At 40.9% G+C, this 15000-nt stretch overlaps 1 protein-coding gene across 2 annotated transcripts in view; it reads left to right on the top strand.

The window, feature by feature from the left end:
* padi2 (peptidyl arginine deiminase, type II) overlaps window positions 1–15000 on the top strand; it is a 46690-nt gene that overhangs the window by 26570 nt on the left and 5120 nt on the right. For both annotated transcript variants that reach the window (XM_061937651.1, XM_061937650.1), the window contains exons 8-15: window positions 4112–4215; window positions 4305–4416; window positions 7072–7179; window positions 7259–7410; window positions 11391–11538; window positions 14392–14485; window positions 14564–14643; window positions 14704–14844. In XM_061937651.1, coding sequence (XP_061793635.1) covers window positions 4112–4215; window positions 4305–4416; window positions 7072–7179; window positions 7259–7410; window positions 11391–11538; window positions 14392–14485; window positions 14564–14643; window positions 14704–14844 — 939 coding nt within the window. The remainder of the gene's footprint in view (window positions 1–4111; window positions 4216–4304; window positions 4417–7071; window positions 7180–7258; window positions 7411–11390; window positions 11539–14391; window positions 14486–14563; window positions 14644–14703; window positions 14845–15000) is intronic.

Raw genomic sequence — 15000 nt, 5'->3', positions numbered from 1 at the left:
GGGGCCCTCCTCTGGAGCCAGGCCCGGAGGTGTGGCACGATGGCGAGCGCCTGGTGGCCGGGCCTGTCCCCATGGGGCCCGGCCGGGCACAGCCCGAAGAGGCAACGTGGGTCCCCCCTCCAATGGGCTCACCACCCATAGCAGGGGTCATAGAGGTCGGGTGCGATGTGAGCTGGGCGGAAGCCGAAGGCAGGGCACTTGGCGGTCCGATCCTCGGCTACAGAAGCTAGCTCTTGGGACGTGGAACGTCACCTCGCTGGGGGGGAAGGAGCCTGAGCTAGTGCGTGAGGTGGAGAAGTTCCGGCTAGATATAGTCGGACTCACTTCGACGCACAGCAAGGGCTCTGGAACCAGTTCTCTTGACAGGGGCTGGACTCTCTTCCACTCTGGCGTTGCCAGCAATGAGAGGCGACGGGCTGGGGTGGCAATTCTTGTTTCCCCTCGGCTCAAAGCCTGCACGTTGGAGTTCAACCCGGTGGACGAGAGGGTAGCCTCCCTCCGCCTTCGGGTGGGGGGACGGGTCCTGACTGTTGTTTGCGCTTACGCGCCCAACGGCAGTTCAGATTACCCACCCTTTTTGGATTCACTCGAGGGAGTACTGGAGAGTGCTCCCCCGGGTGATTCCCTCGTTCTACTGGGGGACTTCAACGCTCATGTTGGCAACGACAGTGAAACCGGGAGAGGCGTGATTGGGAAGAATGGCCGCCCGGATCTGAACCCGAGTGGTGTTTTGTTATTGGACTTTTGTGCTCGTCACGGATTGTCAATAACAAACACCATGTTCAAACATAAGGGTGTCCATATGTGCACTTGGCACCAGGACACCCTAGGCCGCAGTTCCATGATCGACTTTGTAGTTGTGTCATCGGATTTGCGGCCTCATGTTTTGGACACTCGGGTGAAGAGAGGGGCGGAGCTTTCTACCGATCACCACCTGGTGGTGAGTTGGCTGCGATGGTGGGGGAGGATGCCGGACAGACCTGGCAGGCCCAAACGCATTGTGAGGGTTTGCTGGGAACGTCTAGCAGAGTCTCCTGTCAGAGAGAGTTTCAATTCCCACCTCCGGAAGAACTTTGAACATGTCACGAGGGAGGCGCTGGACATTGAGTCCGAGTGGACGATGTTCCGTACCTCTGTTGTCGGGGCGGCCGATTGGAGCTGTGGCCGCAGGGTAGTTGGTGCCTGTCGTGGCGGTAATCCTAGAACCCGTTGGTGGACACCGGCGGTGAGGGATGCCGTCAAGCTGAAGAAGGAGTCCTATCGGGTTCTTTTGGCTCATGGGACTCCTGACGCAGCAGACAGGTACCGACAGGCCAAGCGGTGTGCGGCTTCAGCGGTCGCGGAAGCAAAAACTCGGACATGGGAGGAGTTCGGTGAGGCCATGGAAAAAGACTTCCGGACGGCTTCGAAGCAATTCTGGACCACCATCCGCCGCCTCAGGAAGGGGAAGCAGTGCAGTGTCAACACCGTGTATGGTGGGGATGGTGCTCTGTTGACCTCGACTGCGGATGTTGTGGATCGGTGGAGAGAATACTTCGAAGACCTCCTCAATCCTACCAGCACGTCTTCCTATGAGGAAGCAGGGCCTGGGGAATCTGTGGTGGGCTCTCCTATTTCTGGGGCTGAGGTTGCCGAGGTAGTTAAAAAGCTCCTCGGTGGCAAGGCCCCGGGGGTGGATGAGATCCGCCCGGAGTTCCTTAAGGCTCTGGATGTTGTGGGGCTGTCTTGGTTGACAAGACTCTGCAACATCGCGTGGACATCGGGGGCGGTACCTCTGGATTGGCAGACCGGGGTGGTGGTTCCTCTCTTTAAGAAGGGGAACCGGAGGGTGTGTTCCAACTATCGTGGGATCACACTCCTCAGCCTTCCCGGTAAGGTCTATTCAGGTGTACTGGAGAGGAGGCTACGCCGGATAGTCGAACCTCGGATTCAGGAGGAACAGTGTGGTTTTCGTCCTGGTCGTGGAACTGTGGACCAGCTCTATACTCTCGGCAGGGTCCTTGAGGGTGCATGGGAGTTTGCCCAACCAGTCTACATGTGCTTTGTGGACTTGGAGAAGGCATTCGACCGTGTACCCCGGGAAGTCCTGTGGGGAGTGCTCAGAGAGTATGGGGTAACGGACTGTCTTATTGTGGCGGTTCGCTCCCTGTATAATCGGTGTCAGAGCTTGGTCCGCATTGCCGGCAGTAAGTCGGACACGTTTCCAGTGAGGGTTGGACTCCGCCAGGGCTGCCCTTTGTCACCGATTCTGTTCATAACCTTTATGGACAGAATTTCTAGGCGCAGTCAGGGCGTTGAGGGTATCTGGTTTGGTGGCTGCAGGATTAGGTCTCTGCTTTTTGCAGATGATGTGGTCCTGATGGCTTCATCTGGCCAAGATCTTCAGCTCTCACTGGATCGGTTCGCAGCCGAGTGTGAAGCGACTGGGATGTGAATCAGCACCTCCAAATCCGAGTCCATGGTTCTCGCCCGGAAAAGGGTGGAGTGCCATCTCCGGGTTGGGGAGGAGATCTTGCCCCAAGTGGAGGAGTTCAAGTACCTCGGAGTCTTGTTCACGAGTGAGGGAAGAGTGGATCGTGAGATCGACAGGCGGATCGGTGCGGCATCTTCAGTAATGCGGACGCTGTATCGATCCGTTGTGGTGAAGAAGGAGCTGAGCCAGAAGGCAAAGCTCTCGATTTACCGGTCGATCTACGTTCCCATCCTCACCTATGGTCATGAGCTTTGGGTCATGACCGAAAGGACAAGATCACGGGTACAAGCGGCCGAAATGAGTTTCCTCCGCCGGGTGGCGGGGCTCTCCCTTAGAGATAGGGTGAGAAGCTCTGCCATCCGGGGGGAGCTCAAAGTAAAGCCGCTGCTCCTCCATATCGAGAGGAGCCAGATGAGGTGGTTCGGGCATCTGGTCAGGATGCCACCCGAACGCCTCCCTCGGGAGGTGTTTCGGGCACGTCCGACCGGTAGGAGGCCACGGGGAAGACCCAGGACACGTTGGGAAGACTATGTCTCCCGGCTGGCCTGGGAACGCCTCGGGATCCACCGGGAGGAGCTGGACGAAGTGGCTGGGGAGAGGGAAGTCTGGGCTTCCCTGCTTAGGCTGCTGCCCCCGCGACCCGACCTCGGATAAGCGGAAGAAGATGGATGGATGGATGGATGGATGGTAATGTCCATTCATTGGAATGGGAATTTCCAGGAAATTTCGGGAAAATTGAGAATTCTTTGGAAAATATTGATACTAGCACAATTGTCCTAGATGATATGAATGGGTTGGTGTTGGAATTGTTATAATCGGTTGTAAAATGTTGCCATAGTAACAGGTTTCGCTTCATTTTTAAAATGTTTTGCTTTTCCTTTTTAGGTTTTTGATTTCAACTTTTTTTTCAACCACACAACACACAGTTTTCGCTTCTCTTTTTTTATGATTTTCACTTGTCTTTTTTACGGTTTTCGCTTCCCTATTTTACAGATTTTGTTTCTTTACAGTTTTCGCGTCTCTTTTTTACGGTTTTGCTTCTTTTTAAGTTTTTGCTTCTATTTTTCACGGTTTCGCTTCTTTTTTTACGGTTTTCAATTTTCTTTTTTTTTTTTTACTATTTACAGTTTTCACTTTTTTTCAACGGTTTTTGCTTTATTCTTTTATATGGTTTTCACCTTTCTTTTTTCGGTTTTAATTTATTTATTTTATGGTTTTCATTTATTTTCTTTTTCAGGTTTTCATTTCTTTTGTTACGTTTTTTTGCGTTTCTTTTATACGGTTTTCGCTTCTCTTTTTTACGGTTTTCGTTTCTCTTTTTGTACGGTTTTCACTTCCCTTTTTTACGGTTTCGTTTCAATTTTAAACGGTTTCAAATTAATGGCAGTGCTTTGACCTGAAGGAGCCTGTGGGTGGGGCCTAAAACAAGTTTGAAGGTTGAAGTGGTTTGAATTTAGAAGAGCAGAAGCTGTACTGAAATGCTGAATGTTGCTATAGTTAGAAGAGTGAGATAGCATACTTCCAAGAGGGTACAAAACAACAGAATCCTTGACTTGAAGCTCCAAATATACACAATCGGCTAAAATGCTAGCATGAAAAGTTAGCATGCTAACAGCTAGCATACTTGTTTGTTGACAGGGTCTCCCTGAGACGCCCATTTTCACAGACACAGTCATGTTCCGAGTGGCGCCTTGGATCATGACGCCAAACATCTTGGAGCCCGCCGAGGTCTTTGTCTGCAGGTAAAAAGTGAACATATTTTTATATTTCTGACCCTAATTGTTACTGTTAAAAAAAGACAGATGATGCTAACTAATTCTCTCCTCCTCAGCACGTCAGATAACTACGCCTTCCTGAAAGGGATGCGGAGCCTCGTGACCAAAAGTGGATACAAGCTGAGCGTGTGCCATGAGTACATGAACAGGGGCGACCGCTGGATGCAAGTAGGAAGAAGTCAATATCAAATATGTATAGATCAATATTCACTTTACAGCAGAGAAAGGACAGGGAGGGCTGGCAGAACTTAAAGGGGAAATGCATACACACTCCATAGATAATTGTGGATTTGGGTCCAGCTGGCCAGGGACCCAGTTGCACGTTGTAAGCACTCCATTTATGTTGAAATAGCATGGCTCCAAATTCCACATTCTACAGCTTCGAGTCACTTTCATCTCACACTCTCGGCTTCCGTCTGCTCCAACGTCTCACTCTTCCTTCGTGCTCGCTTCTAGAAGCAGTAGTTCATCTTCAGTATTTTCAGCTTCAAAAATAGTCGTTGTTACCGAATCTGCCATGATTAGAAAACACACTCACGTTTGTTTCAGGAAACAAATAGGGTAAATATTGTTACTACATTATATATACACTTGTAGTGTGTATATTGTACATACTACATATTGTTATTAAGGTGTCTGTTACGACATGATATAAATGTATATACGTATATATATATATACTTGCAGTGTGTATATTGAACATATTACATATTGTTATGAAGGTGTCTGTTACTACATTATATGTATACTTGCAGCGTGTATATTGTGCATATTACATATTGTTATGAACGTGTCTGTTACTACATTATATACTGTATATACTTGCAGTGTGTATAATGTACATATTACATATTGTTGTGAAAGTGTCTGTTACTACATTATGTATATACTTGCAGTGTGTATATTGTACATATTACATATAGTTATGAAGGTGTCTGTTATGTTACTACATTATATATATACTTGCAGTGTGTATATTATACATATTACATATTGTTATGAAGGTGTCTGTTTATGTTACTACATTATATATATACTTGCAGTGTGTATATTGTACATATTACATATTGTTATGAAGGTGTCTGCTACTACATTATATGTATACATGCAGCGTGTATAATGTACATATTACATATTGTTATGAAGGTGTCTGTTACTACATTATATATATAGTTGCAGTGTGTATATTGTACATATTACATATTGTTATGAAGGTGTCTGTTACTACATTATATATATACTTGCAGTGTGTGTATTGTACATATTACATATTGTTATGAAGGTGTCTGCTACTACATTATATGTATACTTGCAGCGTGTATATTGTACATATTACATATTGTTATGAAGGTGTCTGTTACTACATTATATATATACTTGCAGTGTGTGTATTGTACATATTACATATTGTTATGAAGGTGTCTGTTACTACATTATATATATACTTGCAGTGTGTATATTGTACATAATACAGATTGTTATGAAAGTGTCTGTTACTACATTATATATATACTTGCAGTGTGTATATTGTACATATTACATATAGTTATGAAGGTGTCTGTTATGTTACTACATTATATATATACTTGCAGTGAGTATACTGTACATATTACATATTGTTATGAAGGTGTCTGTTACTACATTATATATATACTTGCAGTGTGTATATTGTACATTTTACATATTGTTATGAAGGTGTCTGTTACTACATTATATATATATACTTGCAGTGTGTATATTGTACATTTTACATATTGTTATGAAGGTGTCTGTTACTACATTATATATATATACTTGCAGTGTGTACATTGTACATATTACATATTGTTATGAAGGTGTCTGTTACTACATTATATATATACTTGCAGTGTGTATATTGTACATATTAATTATAGTTATGAAGGTGTCTATTATGTTACTACATTATTTATATACTTGCAGTGTGTATATTGTACATATTACATATTGTTATGAAGGTGTCTGCTACTACATTATATATATACTTGCAGTGTGTATATTGTACATGTTACATATTGTTATGAAGGTGTCTGTTACTACATTATATATATACTTGCAGTGTATATATTGTACATATTACATATTGTTTTGAAGGTGTCTGTTACTACATTATATATATACTTGCAGTGTGTATATTGTACATATTACATATTGTTATGAAAGTGTCTGTTACTACATTATATATATACTTGCAGTGTGTATATTGTACATATTACATATTGTTATGAAAGAGTCTGTTACTACATTATATATATACTTGCAGTGTGTATATTGTACATATTACATATTGTTATGAAGGTGTCTGCTACTACATTATATATATACTTGCAGTGTGTATATTGTACATGTTACATATTGTTATGAAGGTGTCTGTTACTACATTATATATATACTTGCAGTGTATATATTGTACATATTACATATTGTTTTGAAGGTGTCTGTTACTACATTATATATATACTTGCAGTGTGTATATTGTACATATTACATATTGTTATGAAAGTGTCTGTTACTACATTATATATATACTTGCAGTGTGTATATTGTACATATTACATATTGTTATGAAAGAGTCTGTTACTACATTATATATATACTTGCAGTGTGTATATTGTACATATTACATATTGTTATGAAGGTGTCTGTTACTACATTATATATATACTTGCAGTGTGTATATTGTACATATTACATATTGTTATGAAAGTGTCTGTTACTACATTATATATATACTTGCAGTGTGTATATTGTACATATTGTTATGAAGGTGCAGTTCTTTACTTTACCAGAACTTCTTAATCCTAGGATGAGTTGGAGTTCGGTTACATCGAGGCGCCACATCATCGCTTTCCCGTGGTCTTGGATTCGCCGCGGGACGGAAAACTGTTGGACTTTCCGTACAAAGAGCTCCTGGTGAGCCTCTAAATACCGTGTAGTCATACCTGAAAAGTGTCCACGCCGGCAGCAAACCTTCCGTTGACGTTGCCTTCAGGGCCCCGACTTTGGCTACGTGACCAGAGTGGCGCCCAGAGACGACGTGAGCAGCCTGGACTCCTTCGGCAACCTGGAGGTCAGTCCTCCTGTGACGGTGGACGGGAGGAAGTACCCGCTGGGGAGAATCATCATTGGTGTGGCCTTTCCCACGTCAGTCACCCACTTTTCTTTCAAGGCACTAATCTGTTGTTTTACAGCTCTTTAAAATATACATATATATATATATACACACTATATTGCCAAAAGTATTTGTCCACCCATCCACATGATGAGAATCAGGTGTCCTAATCACAGGTGTATCAAATCAAGCACTTAAGCATGGAGACTGTTTCTACAAACATGTGTGAAAGAATGGTCCGCTTTCAGTGATTTCCAGCGTGGAACTGTCATAGGATGCCACCTGTGCAACAAATCCAGTCCTGAAATTTCCTCGCTCCTAAATATTCCAAAGTCAACTTTATTATAAGAAAAGTGAAGAGTTTGGGAACAACAGCAGCTCAACCAGGAAGTGGTAGGCCAGGTAAAGTGACAGAGAGGTCAGCATAGTGCAAAGACTTTCTGCACAGTCAGTTGCTACAGAGCTCCAAACTTCATGTGACCTTCCAATTAGCCCACGTACAGTACGCAGAGAGCTTCGTGGAATGGGTTTCCATGGCCGAGCAGCTGCATCTAAGCCATACATCACCGAGTCCAATGCAAAGTGTGGGATGCAATGGTTTAAAGCACGTCGAAACTGGACTAGAGCAGTGGAGACGCCTTCTCTGGACTGATGAATCACACTTTTCCATCTGGCAATCTGATGGACCGGTCTGGGTTTGGAGGTTGCCAGGAGAACGCTACATTTCGGAATGCATTGTGCCGAGTGTGGAATTTGGTGGAGGAGGAATTGTGGTGTGGGGTTGTGGACTCGGCCCCTTAGTTCCAGTGAAAGGAACTTTGATTGCTCCAGGATACCAAAACATTTTGGACAATTCCATGCTCCCAACCTTGTGGGAACAGTTTGGAGCGGGCCCCTTACTCTTCCAACATGACTGTGCACCAGTGCACAAAGCAAGGTCCATAAAGACATGGATGACAGAGTCTGGTGTGGATGAACTTGACTGGCCTGCACAGAGTCCTGACCTGAACACCTTTGGGATGAATTAGAACAGAGACTTCTCCACCAACATCAGTGTGTGACCTCACCAATGCACTTTTGGAAGAATGGTGGAGAATTCCTATAAGCACACTCGGCAACCTTGTGGACAGCCTTCCAAGAAGAGTTGAAGCTGTAATAGCTGCAAAAGGTCATATTGAACCCTATGGGTTAGGAATGGGATGGCACTTCAAGTTCACATGTGAGTCAAGGCAGGTGGCCAAATACTTTTGGCTATATATATATATGAATATATATTTGTATATGTCTATATGTATGTATATATGTAAATGTGTGTGTATGTAAGTGTGTATATAGATATGAATATATATGTGTATATGTCTATACATATGTATATATGTACATATGTGTATGTGTGTGTATATATATATATCTGTATATGTTTATACATTTGTATATATGTACATACGTGTGTGTATATATATATCTATATATAAATATATGTATATATGTACATACATATATATATATATTTACATATATGTATATATATGTATATATATATACATATATACAGGTAAAAGCCAGTAAATTAGAATATTTTGAAAAACTTGATTTATTTCAGTAATTGCATTCAAAAGGTGTAACTTGTACATTATATTTATTCATTGCACACAGACTGATGCATTCAAATGTTTATTTCATTTAATTTTGATGATTTGAAGTGGCAACAAATGAAAATCCAAAATTCCATGTGTCACAAAATTAGAATATTACTTAAGGCTAATACAAAAAAGGGATTTTTAGAAATGTTGGCCAACTGAAAAGTATGAAAATGAAAAATATGAGCATGTACAATACTCAATACTTGGTTGGAGCTCCTTTTGCCTCAATTACTGCGTTAATGCGGCGTGGCATGGAGTCGATGAGTTTCTGGCACTGCTCAGGTGTTATGAGAGCCCAGGCTGCTCTGATAGTGGCCTTCAACTCTTCTACGTTTTTGGGTCTGGCATTCTGCATCTTCCTTTTCACAATACCCCACAGATTTTCTATGGGGCTAAGGTCAGGGGAGTTGGCGGGCCAATTTAGAACAGAAATACCATGGTCCGTAAACCAGGCACGGGTAGATTTTGCGCTGTGTGCAGGCGCCAAGTCCTGTTGGAACTTGAAATCTCCATCTCCATAGAGCAGGTCAGCAGCAGGAAGCATGAAGTGCTCTAAAACTTGCTGGTAGACGGCTGCGTTGACCCTGGATCTCAGGAAACAGAGTGGACCGACACCAGCAGATGACATGGCACCCCAAACCATCACCCAACCATGCAAATTTTGCATTTCCTTTGGAAATCGAGGTCCCAGAGTCTGGAGGAAGACAGGAGAGGCACAGGATCCACGTTGCCTGAAGTCTAGTGTAAAGTTTCCACCATCAGTGATGGTTTGGCACGCCGCATTAACGCAGTAATTGAGGCAAAAGGAGCTCCAACCAAGTATTGAGTATTGTACATGCTCATATTTTTCATTTTCATACTTTTCAGTTGGCCAACATTTCTAAAAATCCCTTTTTTGTATTAGCCTTAAGTAATATTCTAATTTTGTGACACACGGAATTTTGTATTTTCATTTGTTGCCACTTCAAATCATCAAAATTAAATGAAATAAACATTTGAATGCATCAGTCTGTGTGCAATGAATAAATATAATGTACAAGTTACACCTTTTGAATGCAATTACTGAAATAAATCAAGTTTTTCAAAATATTCTAATTTACTGGCTTTTACCTGTATATATACACATATACATATATACATATATGAATATATATTTGTATATGTCTATACGTATGTATATATGTAAATATGTGTGTATATATACATATGAATATATATGTGTATATGTCTATACATATGTATATTTTTACATATGAGTGTGTATATGTCTGTATATGTTTATACATATGTATATATGTACATACGTGTGTGTATATATATATATCTATATATAAATATATGTATATATGTACATATATATATATACACACATATATATATATCTACATATATATATACACATATATATATATACATATATGAATATATATTTGTATATGTCTATACGTATGTATATATGTAAATGTGTGTGTATATATACATATGAATATATATGTGTATATGTCAATACATATGTATATTTTTACATGTGTGTGTGTATATATCTGTATATGTTTATACATATGTATATATGTACATACGTGTGTGCATATATATATATCTATATATGAATATATGTGCATATGTCTATGCATATGTATGTGTGTATGAATATCTATATATGAATATATATGTGTATATGTCTATATATGTATATTTGTATATATGTATATATATATACATATATATAAACACATATATATATCTACATATATGTATAGTTGTACATATCTACATATATGCATAGTTGTACATATGTATATATGTACATATATATAAACATATATATATATATATATCTACATATATGTACATATGTATATCATATATATGTATGTTTGTGCTCACTGAAGCCATTAATTCCTCATTTTTATTGAAAAATAATCATCACACATTGTTTTATCGGTTTTTGTTTTATATGTTGTACTGTTTTAGGTATTGTGCTCCTGAATTAATGCTGCTGATCAATTTGAGTTGATTACTTTCATTTTTCAATATCAAATTTGTTCAAGACGGTCAAAAATTATTATAGTTTAAATAAGGATTACATTTTTGTTGATGCACTTTAAGTCTTTTATGTTACAGACTAAATAACAATGTTAATAAAGTTATTATTTATTGTAAGTTCATCTATTCAATCTTTTTTGGGGGTTAGGGTGATGCAGAGGTGTACTTATAACAATTGTATAGACACGGAGAGTGGTGGGGGGAGGGGACAGGGAATATTTTCTTCTTTCTAGGGGGTCTTAACAGAAAATATGATTTAAAAAGTGACTTTTTTACTCCTTAAAAGGGAGTTTTCACTGAAGGAGTTTTTGTTGTTGTCCCAGGACGACTCAGGGACGTCACATGACCAAAGTGGTTCAGGACTTCCTGTGGGCACAGAAGGTCCAGGAGCCGATCGCCTTGTATTCCGACTGGCTGGTGGTCGGCCACGTGGATGAATTCATGACGTTTGTTCCCGCGCCTGACAGGAAGGTAAATAAACCTCAGCAAGTAATAGATTACAAGTAGTGTACTTTGGTACCAATTTGAATGTTATATACAAAACCCAAAAGCAGTGAAGTTGTCACGTTGTGTAAATGGTAAATAAAAACAGAATACAATGATTTGCAAATCCTTTTCAACTTATATTTAATTGGGTGTTGTTGATAAATGGCTTTGGCTTTGCATAGTAGAGTTTTAACTTGCACTTACAGATGTAGCGACCAACTGTAGTTACTGACAGTGGTTTTCTGAAGTGTTCCTGAGCCCATGTGGTGATATCCTTTACACACTGATGTCACTTTTTGATGCAGTACTGCCTGAGGGATCCAAGGTCCATAATATCATCGCTTACGTGCAGTGATTTCTCCAGATTCTCTGAACCTTTTGATGATTTTACGGACCGTAGATGGTGAAATCCCTAAATTCCTTGCAATAGCTGCTTGAGAAATGTTGTTCTTAAACTGTTGGACAATTTGCTCAGGCATTTCTTGACAAAATGGTGACCCTCGCCTTATCCTTGTTTGTGAATGACTGAGCATTTCATTGAATCTACTTTTATACCCAATCATGACACCCATCTGTTCCCAATTTGCCTGTTCACCTGTGGGATGTTCCAAATAAGTGTTTTGATGAGCATTCCTCAACTTTCTCAGTCTTTTTTGCCACTTGTGCCAGCTTTCTTGAAACATGTTGCAGGCATCAAATTCCAAATGAGCTAATATTTGCAAAAAAATAACAAAGTTTTCCAGTTGGAACGTTAAATATCTTGTCTTTGCAGTCTATTCAATTGAATATAAGTTGAAAAGGATTTGTTGTATTCTCTTTTTATTTACCATTTACACAACGTGACAACTTCACTGCTTTTGGGTTTTGTATATTTATTTAGGACTTTCTCAGGTGTAATCTACGAAACACTCAATTTAACTTACAAACCCTGTTTCCATATGAGTTGGGAAATTGTGTTAGATGTAAATATAAACGGAATACAATGATTTGCAAATCATTTTCACAGTTGAATATGCTACAAAGACAACATATTTGATGTTCAAACTGATAAACTTTTTTTTTTTTTTGTGCAAATAATCTAACTTTAGAATTTGATGCCAGCAACACGTGACAAAGAAGTTGGGAAAGGTGGCAATAAATACTGATAAAGTTGAGGAATGCTCATCAAACACTTATTTGGAACATCCCACAGGTGAACAGGCCATTTGGGAACAGGTGGGTGCCATGATTGGGTATAAAAACAGCTTCCCAAAAAATGCTCAGTCTTTCACAAGAAAGGATGGGGCGATGTACACCCCTTTGTCCACAACTGCGTGAGCAAATAGTCAAACAGTTTAAGAACAACGTTTCTCAAAGTGCAATTGCAAGAAATTTAGGGATTTCAACATCTACGGTCCATAATATCATCAAAAGGTTCAGAGAATCTAGAGAAATCACTCCACGTAAGCGGCATGGCCGGAAACCAACATTGAATGACCGTGACCTTCGATCCCTCAGACGGCACTGTATCAAAAACCGACATCAATCTCTAAAGGATATCACCACATGGGCTCAGGAACACTTCAGAAAACCACTGTCACTAAATACAGTTTGTCGCTACATCTGTAAGTGCAAGTTATAGCTCTACTATGCAAAGCCAAAGCCATTTATCAACAACACCCAGAAACGCCGCCGGCTTCTCTGGGCCCGAGATCATCTAAGATGGACTCATGCAAAGTGGAAAAGTGTTCTGTGGTCTGACGAGTCCACATTTCAAATTGTTTTTGGAAATATTCGACATCGTGTCATCTGGACCAAAGAGGAAAAGAACCATCCAGACTGTTATAGGCGCAAAGTTCAAAAGCCAGCATCTGTGATGGTATGGGGGTGTATTAGTGCCCAAGGTATGGGTAACTTACACATCTGTGAAGGCGCCATTAATGCTGAAAGGTACATACAGGTTTTGGAACAACATATGCTGCCATCCAAGCGCCGTCTTTTTCTTGGACGCCCCTGCTTATTTCAGCAAGACAATGCCAAGCCACATTCAGCATGTGTTACAACAGCGTGGCTTCGTAAAAAAAGAGTGCGGGTACTTTCCTGGCCCGCCTGCAGTCCAGACCTGACTCCTATCGAAAATGTGTGGCGCATTATAGAAGCGTAAAATACGACAGCGGATACCCCGGACTAAAGCTCTACATAAAACAAGAATGGGAAAGAATTCCACTTTCAAAGCTTCAACAATTAGTTGCCTCAGTTCCCAAACGTTTATTGAGTGTTGTTAAAAGAAAAGGTGATGTAACACAGTGGTGAACATGCCCTTTCCCAACTACTTTGGCACGTGTTGCAGCCATGAAATTCTAAGTTAATTATTATTTGCAAAAAAAAAAAAAAAGTTTATCAGTTTGAACATCAAATATGTTGTCTTTGTAGCATATTCAATTGAATATGGGTTGAAAAGGATTTGCAAATCATTGTATTCAGTTTATATTTACATCTAACACAATTTCCCAGCTCATATGGAAACAAGGTTTGTACACACTATCTTATACTTACATCTCATTGTGCTACATGAGAATGTTTTAAGGAGAATTCAATGAGATCAAATTATTTCCAGATTTTTTTGTTATTTTCATCGTAAATTACTTAAATTAAGATAAATAATCTCATGAAAATGACTTGCTGTCGTTTGAGTAACATAATAAAAGATTGGAATTGTTATGAAGTCACATTGAAAAATGTGCACGTGTGACAATAACACAACTTGGACTAACTCGGACTGAGGGATTTCGAGTCCCTCTCCATGGACTTTGTGGGCACTTTCCGAACACCTCACCTTCTGGTCTTCCCCCCTGGCAGGGCTTCCGTCTGCTGCTGGCCAGTCCAGACGCGGGCTACAAGCTCTTCAGAGGCTTGAAGAACCAAGGTCATGGACAGGCCAAACTCTTCGAGGGTAAGTATTTTTCTTCATGATTGGGTCAAAAACAAACAAACCCCGGTGGACACGTACCTGAGAGATCCTGGGTCAAAGACTGCAGGAACCAGGAGACCATCACGGTGGACGACATCCTTGAAGACACGGCCTTCCAGGCGGACAACAACTACGTCCAGGTGAGTCCACCTTGGTGAGGTGGAGAAGAAGGAGGAGTTATTTGGGCGTCTTCCATGCAGAGCTGCATCGACTGGAACCGAGACGTTCTGAAGCGAGAGCTGGGCCTGGAGGACTCGGACATCATCGACCTGCCCATCCTCTTCCAGCTGAAGGAAGAGGAAGGTGACGTGCACAGAGCGGTGGCCTTCTACCCCGACATGGTGAGCTCCATTGTTGTCAACGATAACATCTCATTTTTGTTGGAACATTTTAAAAGTGATGACCACGTCTGTTCATATGATTAAATTTCTGAGTCAAAGGCTTTGTTGGTATTGGAACTTGCAACATTTGTCTCAGTCTGCTCTCAGTGCTGCTGG

Source organism: Nerophis lumbriciformis, linkage group LG03, assembly GCF_033978685.3.
Source record: "Nerophis lumbriciformis linkage group LG03, RoL_Nlum_v2.1, whole genome shotgun sequence".
Classification (NCBI taxonomy): Eukaryota; Metazoa; Chordata; class Actinopteri; order Syngnathiformes; family Syngnathidae; genus Nerophis; species Nerophis lumbriciformis.
The sequence above is the reverse complement of the archived record's forward strand: the minus strand, read 5'-3'. Positions and strand labels throughout refer to the sequence as shown.